This window comes from Diuraphis noxia, unplaced genomic scaffold (genome assembly GCF_037042655.1).
Source record: "Diuraphis noxia isolate RWA-SAM2 unplaced genomic scaffold, SU_Dnox_SAM2 contig0002, whole genome shotgun sequence".
Taxonomy (NCBI): Eukaryota; Metazoa; Arthropoda; class Insecta; order Hemiptera; family Aphididae; genus Diuraphis; species Diuraphis noxia.
Window position 1 is genome coordinate 13,262,960 of NW_028301712.1, and position 13,295 is coordinate 13,276,254.

Genomic DNA, 13,295 nt, shown 5'->3' on the forward strand with positions numbered 1-13,295 from the left:
TCCTGTATGAACTGAAATTGGTGTTTTATTCTTATAGAGCTAGTTACATAATATGGTATATAATTTCAATTATATACTAATAAAAATGAATATATTATTATGATATTATATAATAAGCAATTAAATGCATTGTTTGAATATATTTATTAATTAATCAATTTAATTATAACTATACATTATCAATATGGATATAATGACGGTGTATTAAAGTAACTATAATATAATGTGTTTGTAATTGTCTATAATATTTTAATAGATAATGCATAATACACATAATATTAATATAATGAGTAGGACCAAATACAGATTTTGGTTTTTAGTCTTTATATCCTATATAGTATTATATTGCTAGAATATTAAAATGATGTCTCCCTCTGTATTTATAGTTATATACCTACAGACAAATGATCAATAAATAATGACTCATGAGTCATGTTATGATGAGTAATTTGTTACGAAAAATGTTGTTATCTACTGGTGAAATGTATTTGTTTGCACATAGATTTATATATTTATACATATATTGTATACCATATAACTACCTACATTTTACGTGTTTATTATTTATACAATATACTCGTATCTATATTATGTACTATGGAATTTACATATTATACAGACAAACATAAATAAGTTATAAGTAACAAATATAATACCTGATATTAGTTTAATGTAAAATGCTATCTTACCTATATGTCTATATGTATATTAGTTTGTACTTTAGTAATAATTATTGAAAAAAAACTTATAAGTAATAAAAATAATAATGGTTTATTCTGACGTAAGTACAGGCACTCCGAAGCGTATATTATTATTTCGCGTGTTCAACAATAAAAGTACCTAACGAAAAATATTTTAAACATATGGCCTTGAATTTGATTCGTGTTCTTTTTAGAGCATAAAGGACTAATAACTAATATATTATATATTAATATCACATATAATTTCACTATTTATTAGTATTTATTAACATTTTTTCGCACTTGGGCAGCAATGCCAGCAAAATAAAATATGTGTTTTGCACCGCTCCTTATGTTGAGTTCAATTATAAATTGCAATATTTTTTTTAAACAATTGACTCATAACATTTCATTTTGTTTGAAAATTTATTTAATTGAGAGTGAGTCAAAGTTAAATTTATGCACGTTTTCATAGGATTTCTAATAATTTCTATTTATGCATTCGGGGCTATGAATTTATAATTTAAATATTATGATTGTTTTTGAAACAGAACTTAATCTCAATTAGACATTAGTCAATTTTTAATATATAAAAATGTTTATAAGTCGAATGTTAAAAAAAAAAAAAAAAAAATGATATTCAATTTCAAATTGAAAATAGAATTTACATTCAAAAAAATGTTAGTCTTGCTGTGCGCCTATATATACTCGGGAAAAAAAATTAAATGATCAGCAATTTTAATTTTTCATAAATACATTTTTCTACCTAATATTAAGTCATATATCCAGTAAAAAAATCTTAAAGTCCAATATAAAGTAATGCTAATGCAATAAAACTATTTTGTTAGCTAGGTACTACATTATTGAGATAAAAGGGGTGAGCATGATTGGTTTATTATCCAGTAGATACAACAGAGATAATAATATAATTTCTCAAGTTTTATTTATTTTGTTGATAACTTACCTATTTATTATTTATTTTATATAAATGTTTTTATCACAAAATTATAAATATATGTATATGTATAAATAGGTTTCTTTATACAAAATAAACTTGAAAATCAAGATCCACCCATTGTTCTCAACTTCCCCTCTAAATGATATATGCAACTTACTATATATAGTGGCGCGGGAGTGGAACGTGAATGAATTAACAATGTATAGTTAGGTACTACTGGTACTAGAGTCCATATTGTAATTTTAATCCGCAGATATATTTATTATTTGATACTCTATACCTGCCTACATATAAAACATATATGATATATAAGTACCTATATACTATTCTACGCTGTATATGACATTGTGATTACTGATTATACAATCAATTATAGACTTATACCTATACTCGTATAAGTAATTCGTACTTATTACCTAATACGGTTCAATGTAATAAAATGGTATTGTATATGCTTGTACAGCTTATGCCACCTGTATCTACGGCTGTACCTTTAGATTATTGTTCGCAGAGAAAATTTAACTTATTTAATTTATATGTACCAAGCTACGTCCTACAGGACTATAATTCTTGTAATAGGTAAGCGCATCAATAATATCTACACTCAATTAAATATATTGTTCATATATTATGTAGAATCAAGAATCAACAGACTAGATACAACTTACAATACCTATGTAAGACTTGAAATGTGATGAATTATATGTTTTATCTATACAGGTACCATTATAATTTCTGTACAAATCCAATTGATGAATTAGCATGAAATATTAATTTATAAAAATATAACTACTAAGAAATGCAAATACTAAATTATCTTATCACAATTCACAGCACATAATTGCATTTAAGCAATTCTATATGTATAGTGTATAGTGTATACATATTCATTTTATAATCATGCTGCTAAACGAAACAACAAATTATTATTTTTTTATTGCTAAATTCTACAATATGCCAATACCTAATCAAATCTACCTACAATATTGTTAGTACTTACTAATGTGTTACTTTAAAGTTCGATTGTATCTATGACTAAATAGGTACCCATATATTATTATTTACAATTTATTACTATGGTAGTCATTTATATGGTCTATAAATATTCAATAATTTAATTACTTATGTAGTTATGTCCGTTGTCCAAAGTAGTAGGTATACTGATATTAAGGTGTCTCCTGCCTATATTACCATTGATTATAATTATAAAATATATTATTACTATTTACAATCAATGATATTACCGACCGATGACTCTACCAGTAATTGTAATCATATAGGCGTTTGAATTATTGAAGTAATGGGAAAGAAAAAATGACACTTTTTGAAGTTTAAAATGTACGTAGGTGTATAATCTAGTATCCTAGTTATAGTTAAGTCCTTTGTTGAAATCTACTTGTATTATTAACTAATTTAACTATATAGGTAAACAGAGTTATACGGACTACAGAGGACACCACACAGACATCAACATCAATCGTATCTATGTATGTGTTATTACTTATTTCACGTTTAAATTTTTTGAAAATTATATATTAACTATATTATTAGTAGATAGTTACAACTTACAAGATACCCATGTGAAATATAAAATATTATAATACAAAAATGATTGTAACTTGTTTGTAAATCAAAACATTTTAAAATATCAATATGTAAACACAAAATATAGTGTTCTCGCATTTAAGGTGATTATTTAGAGGTAACCAATTGTTTTAGCCAAAATATACCAATAATATCAGCCACAAAATAAATATTCCCTTGAGTTTGATAATATAGGTAAATAATTCACTCTAACCTAACGATTTAAAATTGGTTTTAGTGAACACAAATTTGCCAACGTTGCAATTTCGTATAAGAAACCGATGCGAATATAGCGCATTCTCTTAACATAATAAAATTCATAAACAGTAAATACCTGTAGGTATAAATGTATAATCTATTGTACCTACCATTTGTACCTGCAATATTTAATATTATCATCTATATAATACATATAAAAAAAAATGGATTTCTGCCTGTCTGTGTTTTATGCATTCCTAGACGGTTGGACCGATTGCGACGAAATTTGTTACAGATACATATTAGACGTACGGGCAGAAAATGGGTGAAGTTAAAAAGTGATAGGCCCAAATAATAAAATTACCATCAATAAATATAATTTAATTTAATACTTGAGTTTTCAGAATTTTCTTGATAAAAAGAATAAAATTACATAATGATAAACTAAATTGAACATCGTCGATGCAAGATTATTATATTTTAATCGTTATCTATCTATATAATATATAAAAATATATTGTTAGCAATGCTAGAAAAATCACAGGAAACGCGAATTTAACACACAGTTTAAGATATATCTATAAGAGGTAAGTTTTTTAACACAAAGTGCACGAGTTCTGGAGTTCAGCTATAGTAGAATATTATTTATAGAATATTTTACATTAGTGACCACTGCAGATTATTTTGTATTGAGAAACTTTAAAATTATATTCTAAGTAGATATAGGTAGGTACCCTAGATAACAATTTTATAAATGGGAAAGTAAGAAACTGCTCTATTATAAAGTAAATTGTAGTTGTCAACACGTGTCATAACTCATAGATACTTCGCCATTGAGCAAGTAACTGCGTATAGTGTATAGTCTGTAATTTAGGTATGTGTAATATGTTATATTTGAATCTATTCAATTATAAATCATTGCACAGAAAACTGATTCCGAGCGAAGACGGTCTGTCAGCTTTTATTATGGTTTTATAGGTACCTACTTCGCATTTGGTATATAATGGTATCATAAAAATAAAATACAAAATACCAACCTATATTATTCATATTGTTATTTGTAACTAGAGCTGAGGCAGTAATTTAATATACTGTATGTTCAGTATTAGTTACCTATAGGTACTACCAGTGGCGTATTTACGGGGGGGGATCAAGGGGATCAATCCCCCCCCATAGACTGTATACACACAATTAATTATAGTCGTTACTCGTTATAATTTGACGATTATTATTTAAAATAATATGATTTTTTTTTTTTTTTTTATCAATAATTGATTACATTTGCAAGAATTAAAATATTATATTATTGTACAGTATTCTCATTGGTATCGCTGGTCACTGGTCTGTGGTCAGTGATTATACCGGGTTTAATAAAACATTTAATCTCAAGTAATGTGTTGTGTATTATAATTTTGGCAAACATAGAAAGTATATTTAATATTAATAAGCTTTTATAATTCCTGGAAACTTGGGGGGGTGAGGGGGGCGTAGCCCCCCTCAAGTTAGTGATAACGGTAAAAAGTCATATCCCCCCCCATGACAAAAACCTAAATACGCCACTGGGTACTACAGCTACAGCATGTTGAATTATTTGTTCCCAAAATATTGCATTGATTTTAAATTAATATTTAATTATTATAATCTATGTATATATAAAAGGACTTGTCCTGACTGGATGATTCATCGTCGGCCAACTGGAACCGCTGAAACTATAAGTATGGAATTAGATTAAAAATTTCGTTTCATGATGTATAAATAAGACCCACCATGAAAAATTTTTCCGAAATTCGCATTTTTAAGAGGTCCTCAAACAAGCATTTTGAGATTCACAGGGGAAATTGTCGACTCCATTGAAAATGTTTTTGTTTATAAACGGTTTCCATTTGTAGTGACATGCAAATTATAATAGTAAAAGAACAAATTAATACTATTTTATTTTTGTATTTAAATCATTGGCATTGGTTACTCGGACAGACGAATTAAAAGCATGCATGCGTTTAAATGACGTCATGGGCTCGATTAAAGACACTAAAAGTTTTGTGTTAAAACCAAATATATATTTGTAGCTTATACATATTAGATACCTACTCAGAACTATTTCATCGATTTCGAAGATAATCTTAAATATAATTTTTAGAAATATTAGAAAAGTTTAGAATTTTTTTTTTTAATATAACAATAAGATGTGCTACATCTAATAATGTGTGACCTATGGTTGCTTATCTAGGTAGAATTATTTACTTGAATTTGCATACTATACTGAAGCAAATATGCACGTGAACTGACAGATAGGTACACTCAAATCGAGATTAATCTATGTTCGCTCACGGGCGAATTGGGTTATTCATCTAGCTGTTAGTACCTACCTTAATGTCCTTAATATATTATTGTTGTTAACTTTTAAGTAATTATCAACCGATTACCGAAGAATCAATTGTAGAGTGTAATTATTATTTATTTTCGTAGTATAAATAATCAGTAGCATACAATTTATTAATCCATAAATGTTTTGAAAATGTCGATGTTACATTATTGACACAATGTATTGGTAGATATAATTTTATATGAAATATAATACCTAATATATAATGTAAACGATGTGAGTATAAATTTCATGAAATACAACAAAATGTCTAAAACCGTAAGTTAACGCTTAACACTAATCGAATTAAGTCCAAATTTGAAATTAAAATGGGTAGAAAAAAATTCAGTCAATACCTATACATATTTTAGATTGTTATTGGTTTCATTATGAGCTACACTTTATGAGAAATCATATATTTCATTTTCTAGTCTTAGCTTTAATAATTGCACATTTTATAAAATATAACATCTCAAACTTTCGTGTTTTTGACAAAATTTAACAACTATAGGAACTACAGTCTACAGGAAATCACGAATATGTAGGTATTTACTATTTTAAATATTTTTTAAAATCTATGATGGCTTATGAGAATCCAGCTAATATTAATCTTTAGTATTGTAAATTTCGACTATAATATTATATAAGAATAGTAGGTAACAGTATATTAATATTGTACATTCATAAAGTTCGAAAAAAAAAGCTCAAAAGAAGACAAAATATTTTTTACAATTATAATACATACCTACCTATGTAGAAAATGGTAAAATAAAAATTCAGTGACGATATCAAGTTATTTATTTTAGAATTATTATAGGTAAGATAAGAAAATAAATTTGGTCAAAAACTGCTTTTGCGCAATAATTTCTGTTTTTCCTTAAATTTTTTTTATTTCTCAATTATAAAGAGTGCCTACAGGTAATATTCAATTTGACCTCCTGAAATAGACTAAAGTAACGAATAGTTATAATAATAATATTAATAGTAAGAATAATATTTTTGATATTTTTAACTCAAAAATCGAACATTTTTAAGTTTAACATAATAAGTAAGTGCGATGATAGATCAATTTTGATTTTACCAAAACATTAAGCATATAAATACTAACAATACAAAATTAAATTCCAAAAATACCAATTTTTTTATTTTTTATTCAATAACATTATTTTTTGAAAAATAGAGTATTTCGAAGTTTTTTGAATTTATCTTCCATAAGAAGTTCGAGCGACTTTATTTTAATGTACCATTACAAAAAGCAAACAAAACACTACACAATTTGACATTTTGAAAAAAATTTTCAAAAAATCGATTGGTATCTAAACTAGAATTGTTCCTTATAATTTTCTACAAAAATCCTCTCAAAATTGAACATCAAAGGTAAAATAAAATAAGAAATCCATGCATTGTTGTAAAATCAGTACAATCGTTACTCTGCGAGGAACATGGAAATATGGAATACATAGGTTAGGTAGTGTAGTAGGTACAAAGTTACTTTATATTTTAGTCACGTTTATAAATACAGCAGGTATTGTAACAAACACGTATAATTTATAAAAACATAGGCACCATTGTACCAATTTAATTTAAACATTTGTATGCATAAATGTCTATTGGTCAAATAGCTATAAATTATTCGAAGATGTTTTACAATATTTAGTGTTGACTCAAGGCTGAAATATACTATGATGTAATATTGTAATAATATAATATCAGACTTATTTATTCACAGTAAGTATTTCTTTAAGAACTAAGTATACCTACTACCTATAATTACTAAATACTAATGAGTAATGAATAACGACCCATTGACAGTTTATTTACTTTTAATTCCGGAGTGGAATGTGGAAAGCTAATTGGAAACCTCTTGCTTCTCATTAGACAACAATACATCATTAGGATTTAAAGTAGCCAAGTACCTAAGTATGGACAATATGAATGATGTTGTTGGCTAAAGTCTTAAAACTTAGTTCTAAAATCTTATAATTCACATTATATAATTAGAAACTTTTAAAATGAACAAAAATAAATACCTACACAGAATTATTTTCTAATTGTCTACACTAAGTCAGATTTAAAACAAAAATAGAGTAAAATTATTCATTAAATTAATCAATTTAGATAATTCAGTGTATGGAAAAATTAATCAATAACAAAACCATAATTATAATTAATATTATATTATTATAAGCAAAAAAAAAAAAATAGTTATTTGTAATGTAAATTAATTTAATGTTTAACTAGATAATGGTTAGGTAGTACCTACTAGTTTTAGTGTTACAAGATTTAAAATATTACATTACAGTTCAAGACTTTGATTATACAACTAGGTATAGGTCATAAGATTTATTATTAATTGTAAATTGTAATTGATGAAATAATAACTATATGTTAATATTTTTTTATTATTTATTTTCAAGATTGAAAAATATGGTATAATAAATTAACACTGTAATTTTAAGCAATTCAATTTTAAAATTCAAACTATTTTCTTGTCATTGTTATCTAATAGTCATCTATTACACTATGTATGAAAATGAAACATATTACTTGCAGTCGCTTTTCAATTAAAAGTGTAGAGAAATAATTAAAACAACACAAAACAACAACTATTAAAGTTTAAAAAAACGACTTGTGCAGTCATGCTGTAAGCTCAATAGTCAATACAATTTAATTTTATTAATTAACATTTATAAACAAACAAAACAAAAATTTATAACTTTAGTTAATAAGTAAACTTAGTTTAAAAATACATAAAATTCAAAATTCAAAAAATAATATATTTTATCAAGTTGTAATAAATCTATATGGAAGAATTTGTATTGTATATATTTTTACAACAAAATATTTCATTATATTACCCAGTGACCCATATTGATAGTTATGATAAATGCATTTTTTACAAATAATAATTAAATATTATCAGTTAATTAACAATCTTATTACCCAATAGGAATAAGTTCAGATTGCTCACACTTAAGGGGTTGTATAACTTCTACAACCATTGTTCCACACAAAACATCATATGCACATCTATTTTGATTGGCTGCTGCTGTGATAAAAGGTAGTGGAAACAAGAATGCAAAAAATAAGTTTTTAGTGATTGAACGAAGTGCTGCCCGTTTCCATCCAATATCACCACCAGGAATTAAAGCAATAATATCAGATTGCTGACCTCTTATATTAAATAGCTTATCAGCTCGAACAACTGTAAGAGCTAACAGAGTTTTTCCAACTGTTGCTCCTCCTTGAAAAACTGTACTACCTTGTAAAAAATATATCTAAAAATATCATGAAGATTTTGATTAAAATTTATAATAACTGTGTATTAGTTAAAGGTTAAAGTTAGTTAAGGTTATTTTAAGAATAATTTTATTTTAATTCCGAAATTACCTCATATACACAAACTATTATTCGGTGCAAAACTTCTATAAAAAATAGTTCTGATGTCATTTCTACTGCTGCAGTATAATCAACATTATAATCATCTCGTGTAAAAATATTGTTATACTTGGTAAAATCACTGAAAAAAAAGATAAATTATACAATGTAAATCATGGACAGAATGTGAGCTTTAATATGAGGGCATATTGTATGACATGTAATTGTGTAATTGTGTTATTATTACTATTATAATTTTATACATAAACACATTTAAAAATTAATATAATTATTTGTTTAGGTAATCATGTTGTACAGTATTATTTTTAAATTAAATACCTACATAGGTATGAATTTAACTTGTTATTTAATTTTGTAAAACCTCGGCTAAAACGTTATTTACATTATACTTTATTATTATATTAATTGATGTCTTGGCTTTACATACAAAAAAAAAATATGGTAATTAAAGTTTTATGCCAGGTTCCATGAACAATCACTAAAAATTTAATGAATTGATAGTGAGCTAAACTAATGATCCTTTAAAAGTGATTTAATGACACATGATTGGTCCATTAAGTTGATTGACCATTGGCATAAGACTTAATGCTTTGATAATTGAATTTATTTATTTATTATTTTTTGATAAATTTGCGATTGAAGTATACAGTATGTACTTTACCATGAATCTATGAAAGTAAATACTATTAATTTACAAAAAAATAATAAATTCATATTTTTATAATACTTATACTTAAATTTTGTCAAAAAGCCGATAATTTTCTTACAGTCAACATTTAATTTTAATATATTATAGTTTAATTTACATTTCATTATTATATTGTTATAAAATACAAAATTCTAAATAGTATTCAGCATTCAGTATACATAAATAAAATACAGACATACTAATTTAAAGTAATTTTGTATTATTTATTTATGTATACATACAACATAAACCATCAGTAGTTGAATTGCAAAAAAAAATGACTTTAAATGAAGTTAAACAAATAAATTAAAGTTTAACAATTAAGCAAATTGATTTAATAGTAAACCTAATCCTTGATGAATATAATAAAGGGATACACTATAATTTGAAGAAAAATGAAGATTAGCTTAGTCCCTCAATGTCCTACTCCAATTCAACCACTGCAGACAACCATCAAAAAATTTTGAAGTAATGTCAGTATATAAGGTATTAAGTGACAACTAAATTAATATTATTGTTTACAAATAACATCAGAAGACCCTACTGGTGTAGATTATATAAATAACTAAACAATCTTAAACAAAAAAAGGTAAAATTAATTAGGTATTTTAGTTAATAAATTCAAATATGTTTTATAAAGTCAGTGCTACTAGAACCAAATAAATCAGTTAGATAAGTGACACAGTGTCTATACCCTATCTAGTTTTTTTCTAATTTGATTTCAGAATATTTGTTTTATATTAATAATAGCTTATTTTCACTGCAATAAACTAAAATAAGATAAATATTATTTTTTTGGACAAAGATTTTAAACATTAAGAGTAGATTATAGATTATGTTATTATATCAACAAAAGATTTAGGATTTATTTTGTAAAAATATATAATTACTTATTCCATAAAATATAAAAATTGGATTTCATTATTTTAATAGTAAAACATAAATTTTACTCACATGTCAAGAATTGAATCTACTATAAAGTAAGCAATCAAGAATTTTATAAAGCTTAACAGCAAAAAGTCAATGAATTCAGCTCCAAAGCGTTTCCATAAAGATGGTATCTGGCATCTTATTCCTAAATAAATGACATTAAAGAATGAAACAATTTGTCATCTGATGTATATAAGTATAGATAAAACAAGAATAAAACACACCCACAAATTGATTACGTTCAACAGTTGGTGTTTCACGTACAACATTATTAACAGGTTTAGGAACTTCTTTAGGATTTTTCAAAACTTGCTGGTAGTTGTTTTGAAAAAACTCTCGCTGCAATTTATTGTAGTAGCACTGATAACTGTTCACTGTATTCAACCATGAACGTAATTGGTTAAAGTATTCTTCTCTGATTTCTTTACTTGTCAACTTGGAGTTGTTAGTATCTTTTGATGTTTTCAATATTTTATTTTTCGGCACTGATTTATTTGCTGAACTTGCCATGATTCTTTAGAATATGTAAGCTCTAATATTCAATCTAATAACTCTGATACTTTAATAATTACTAATAAAGCTAAAATACTTATAAAAACAATAAGCATAAAAATAAATTTTACATGTAAATTTTGTAATTATTTACCAATATAATATTCAGAACTATCTTTACAGTAGCTAGTATTCAGTATTCGGTTTAATTGTGAGTTTAATTTAATTTAAAAATATTTTTGGTAATAGTTATTTACTATTTAATATTTGTTTAATATTTTATAATTTATTTTTATACTTTTATAGTATTTTCATTATAGTATTTTTGTTATTATCACATGATTTGATAACAATTTGATGATAAGAAAATAATATTACGTATATAGATCATGGATAATAATATTATATTATTACAAAATTTGACTCTACATAAACATTTTTAAAATTTTTCACTTTTTGAATAACAAAAAATGCACATGCATTACACACGTATACGACATAGCAAATTTTCATCTACTATAGTTTATACTTTAAAGTTTAAATTTGCAATGTTGTACGTAAGACGGAATAAAAAATGAATGGGTAACCGGATAACGTCCTCTTAATTATTTCACCAACAAATTATTTTTAATATTTCCAATTAAGTTAATTTTTAAAAATTATATTTATCTTATATAGTAATATTGTTTATTGTTTTTGGCTTAGCAGGTCATTATGCCCTCGATTACCTTGAATCGTCCATTTTAAATAGTCCCGGGGTAATTCTGCGAGTACGTTGGTAGTAGCATTGATTATAAATAAATTTATAATCAATGGTAGTATGTACAATTAGCAACTATTCCCGAATATATTTGACTAGGTGTTGACGTGTTGTATGTGATGATTTCGCTTTTTCAATTATTTAAGTTTCACTTAAGCTGCGCCAATTAAATTGTCATTTCCATCATGCACGTGATCATTATTTAAAGTTAAAAATGTTGGATTATCTATATTTGAGCACGTTTTTAAAATACATGTAGGTACACTTAAGCGAACTAAATTTTGAACAACGCTAACGAATAAAATTCAAACATATTTTATATTCTAAGTGGAGGGATGAATGTATTTGTTTTACAATGAATTGTGTTTTTTTATTTAGTTTTTTTTGTGTCTGTGTACACGATAAGTTGTCGAAATAATGCTTCGATTTTCAACTTCAGTAGCTTTTCCAGTTGGAAAGTGAATCTAGTAAAATTCTAGTTGATGCATTGGGGAGGTCAAATTTTGAAATTCTTAGTAGTTTTAAAAAACACAGGGAAAACCCAAAAACAAATTAAGGAAAAAGGGAGTATTTACGCAAAATCAATTTTTGAGAAAATCGAGTTTTGATATTGATGTAACTCTAAAACAAATTACTGAATACATATGGAATTTTCACTGAATGTTAATACTGACATTTTCTATACTTAATAAAATTTTCAAAATATTTCAAATCTTTTTAAGTTATTTAAAGATATTTGAAATTTCGATCTTTTTAGTTTTTTTTTTTTTTATAAATTACTGTAAAATTTTATTAAATATTTAAAAGCGCTTCAAACTTTAATACAAGGCTTCATATATTGTTACAACGACACTTACAAAAATTATTAAAAATGCTTAGTCACAATTTTTTTAATAAGCATTCAAAGTTCGAATTTTGACAAAAAACATGAAAATCATGAAAGTTTGCAATTTATTTCGAGTTAGAAATTCATAAAAATTATCTTTTTAAATCTAAGATTTGAAAATTCAATACAACATTTTTCATGGGTTTGTCTACTTTTATCAAATAAAAATGTCTACCTGAAAGTCAAATTAAATTTTTATGAGCATTTAAATTACAACATTGGATATTCGTTCAATTTCTCTTGTACTGATATTCATATTTTGTTGTTATTCAAAAACGAATAACTGTAGACGAAATAAATAATTTCTATCACTTAATATGGGAATTAATTTATATTCCGTTTTAAATCAAAACTTAAT

General features: G+C 25.2%; 1 protein-coding gene and 2 long non-coding RNA genes across 3 annotated transcripts; 1 reads left to right on the forward strand and 2 right to left on the reverse strand.

Annotated features, from left to right (window-relative positions):
* Positions 1–2,705: 2,705 nt before the first annotated feature.
* Positions 2,706–3,305, forward strand: LOC149058118 (uncharacterized). The gene is made up of 2 exons (XR_016190072.1): positions 2,706–2,976; positions 3,064–3,305. It is a non-coding gene; the product is annotated as an uncharacterized LOC149058118 (long non-coding RNA).
* A 1,306-nt stretch (positions 3,306–4,611) lies between these two features.
* On the reverse strand, positions 4,612–6,794 carry LOC149058119 (uncharacterized). Its single transcript, XR_016190629.1, has 2 exons — positions 5,187–6,794; positions 4,612–5,129 (listed from the first exon to the last, which is right to left on the reverse strand). It is a non-coding gene; the product is annotated as an uncharacterized LOC149058119 (long non-coding RNA).
* A 1,642-nt stretch (positions 6,795–8,436) lies between these two features.
* On the reverse strand, positions 8,437–11,575 carry LOC107162146 (protein FAM8A1-like). Its single transcript, XM_089219009.1, has 4 exons — positions 11,024–11,575; positions 10,824–10,944; positions 9,173–9,302; positions 8,437–9,060 (listed from the first exon to the last, which is right to left on the reverse strand). Exons 1-4 carry the CDS (start codon positions 11,307–11,309, stop codon positions 8,722–8,724), a joined length of 876 nt encoding a protein of 291 aa, XP_089075135.1. The 5' UTR covers positions 11,310–11,575; the 3' UTR covers positions 8,437–8,721.
* Between the last annotated feature and the right edge of the window lie 1,720 nt (positions 11,576–13,295).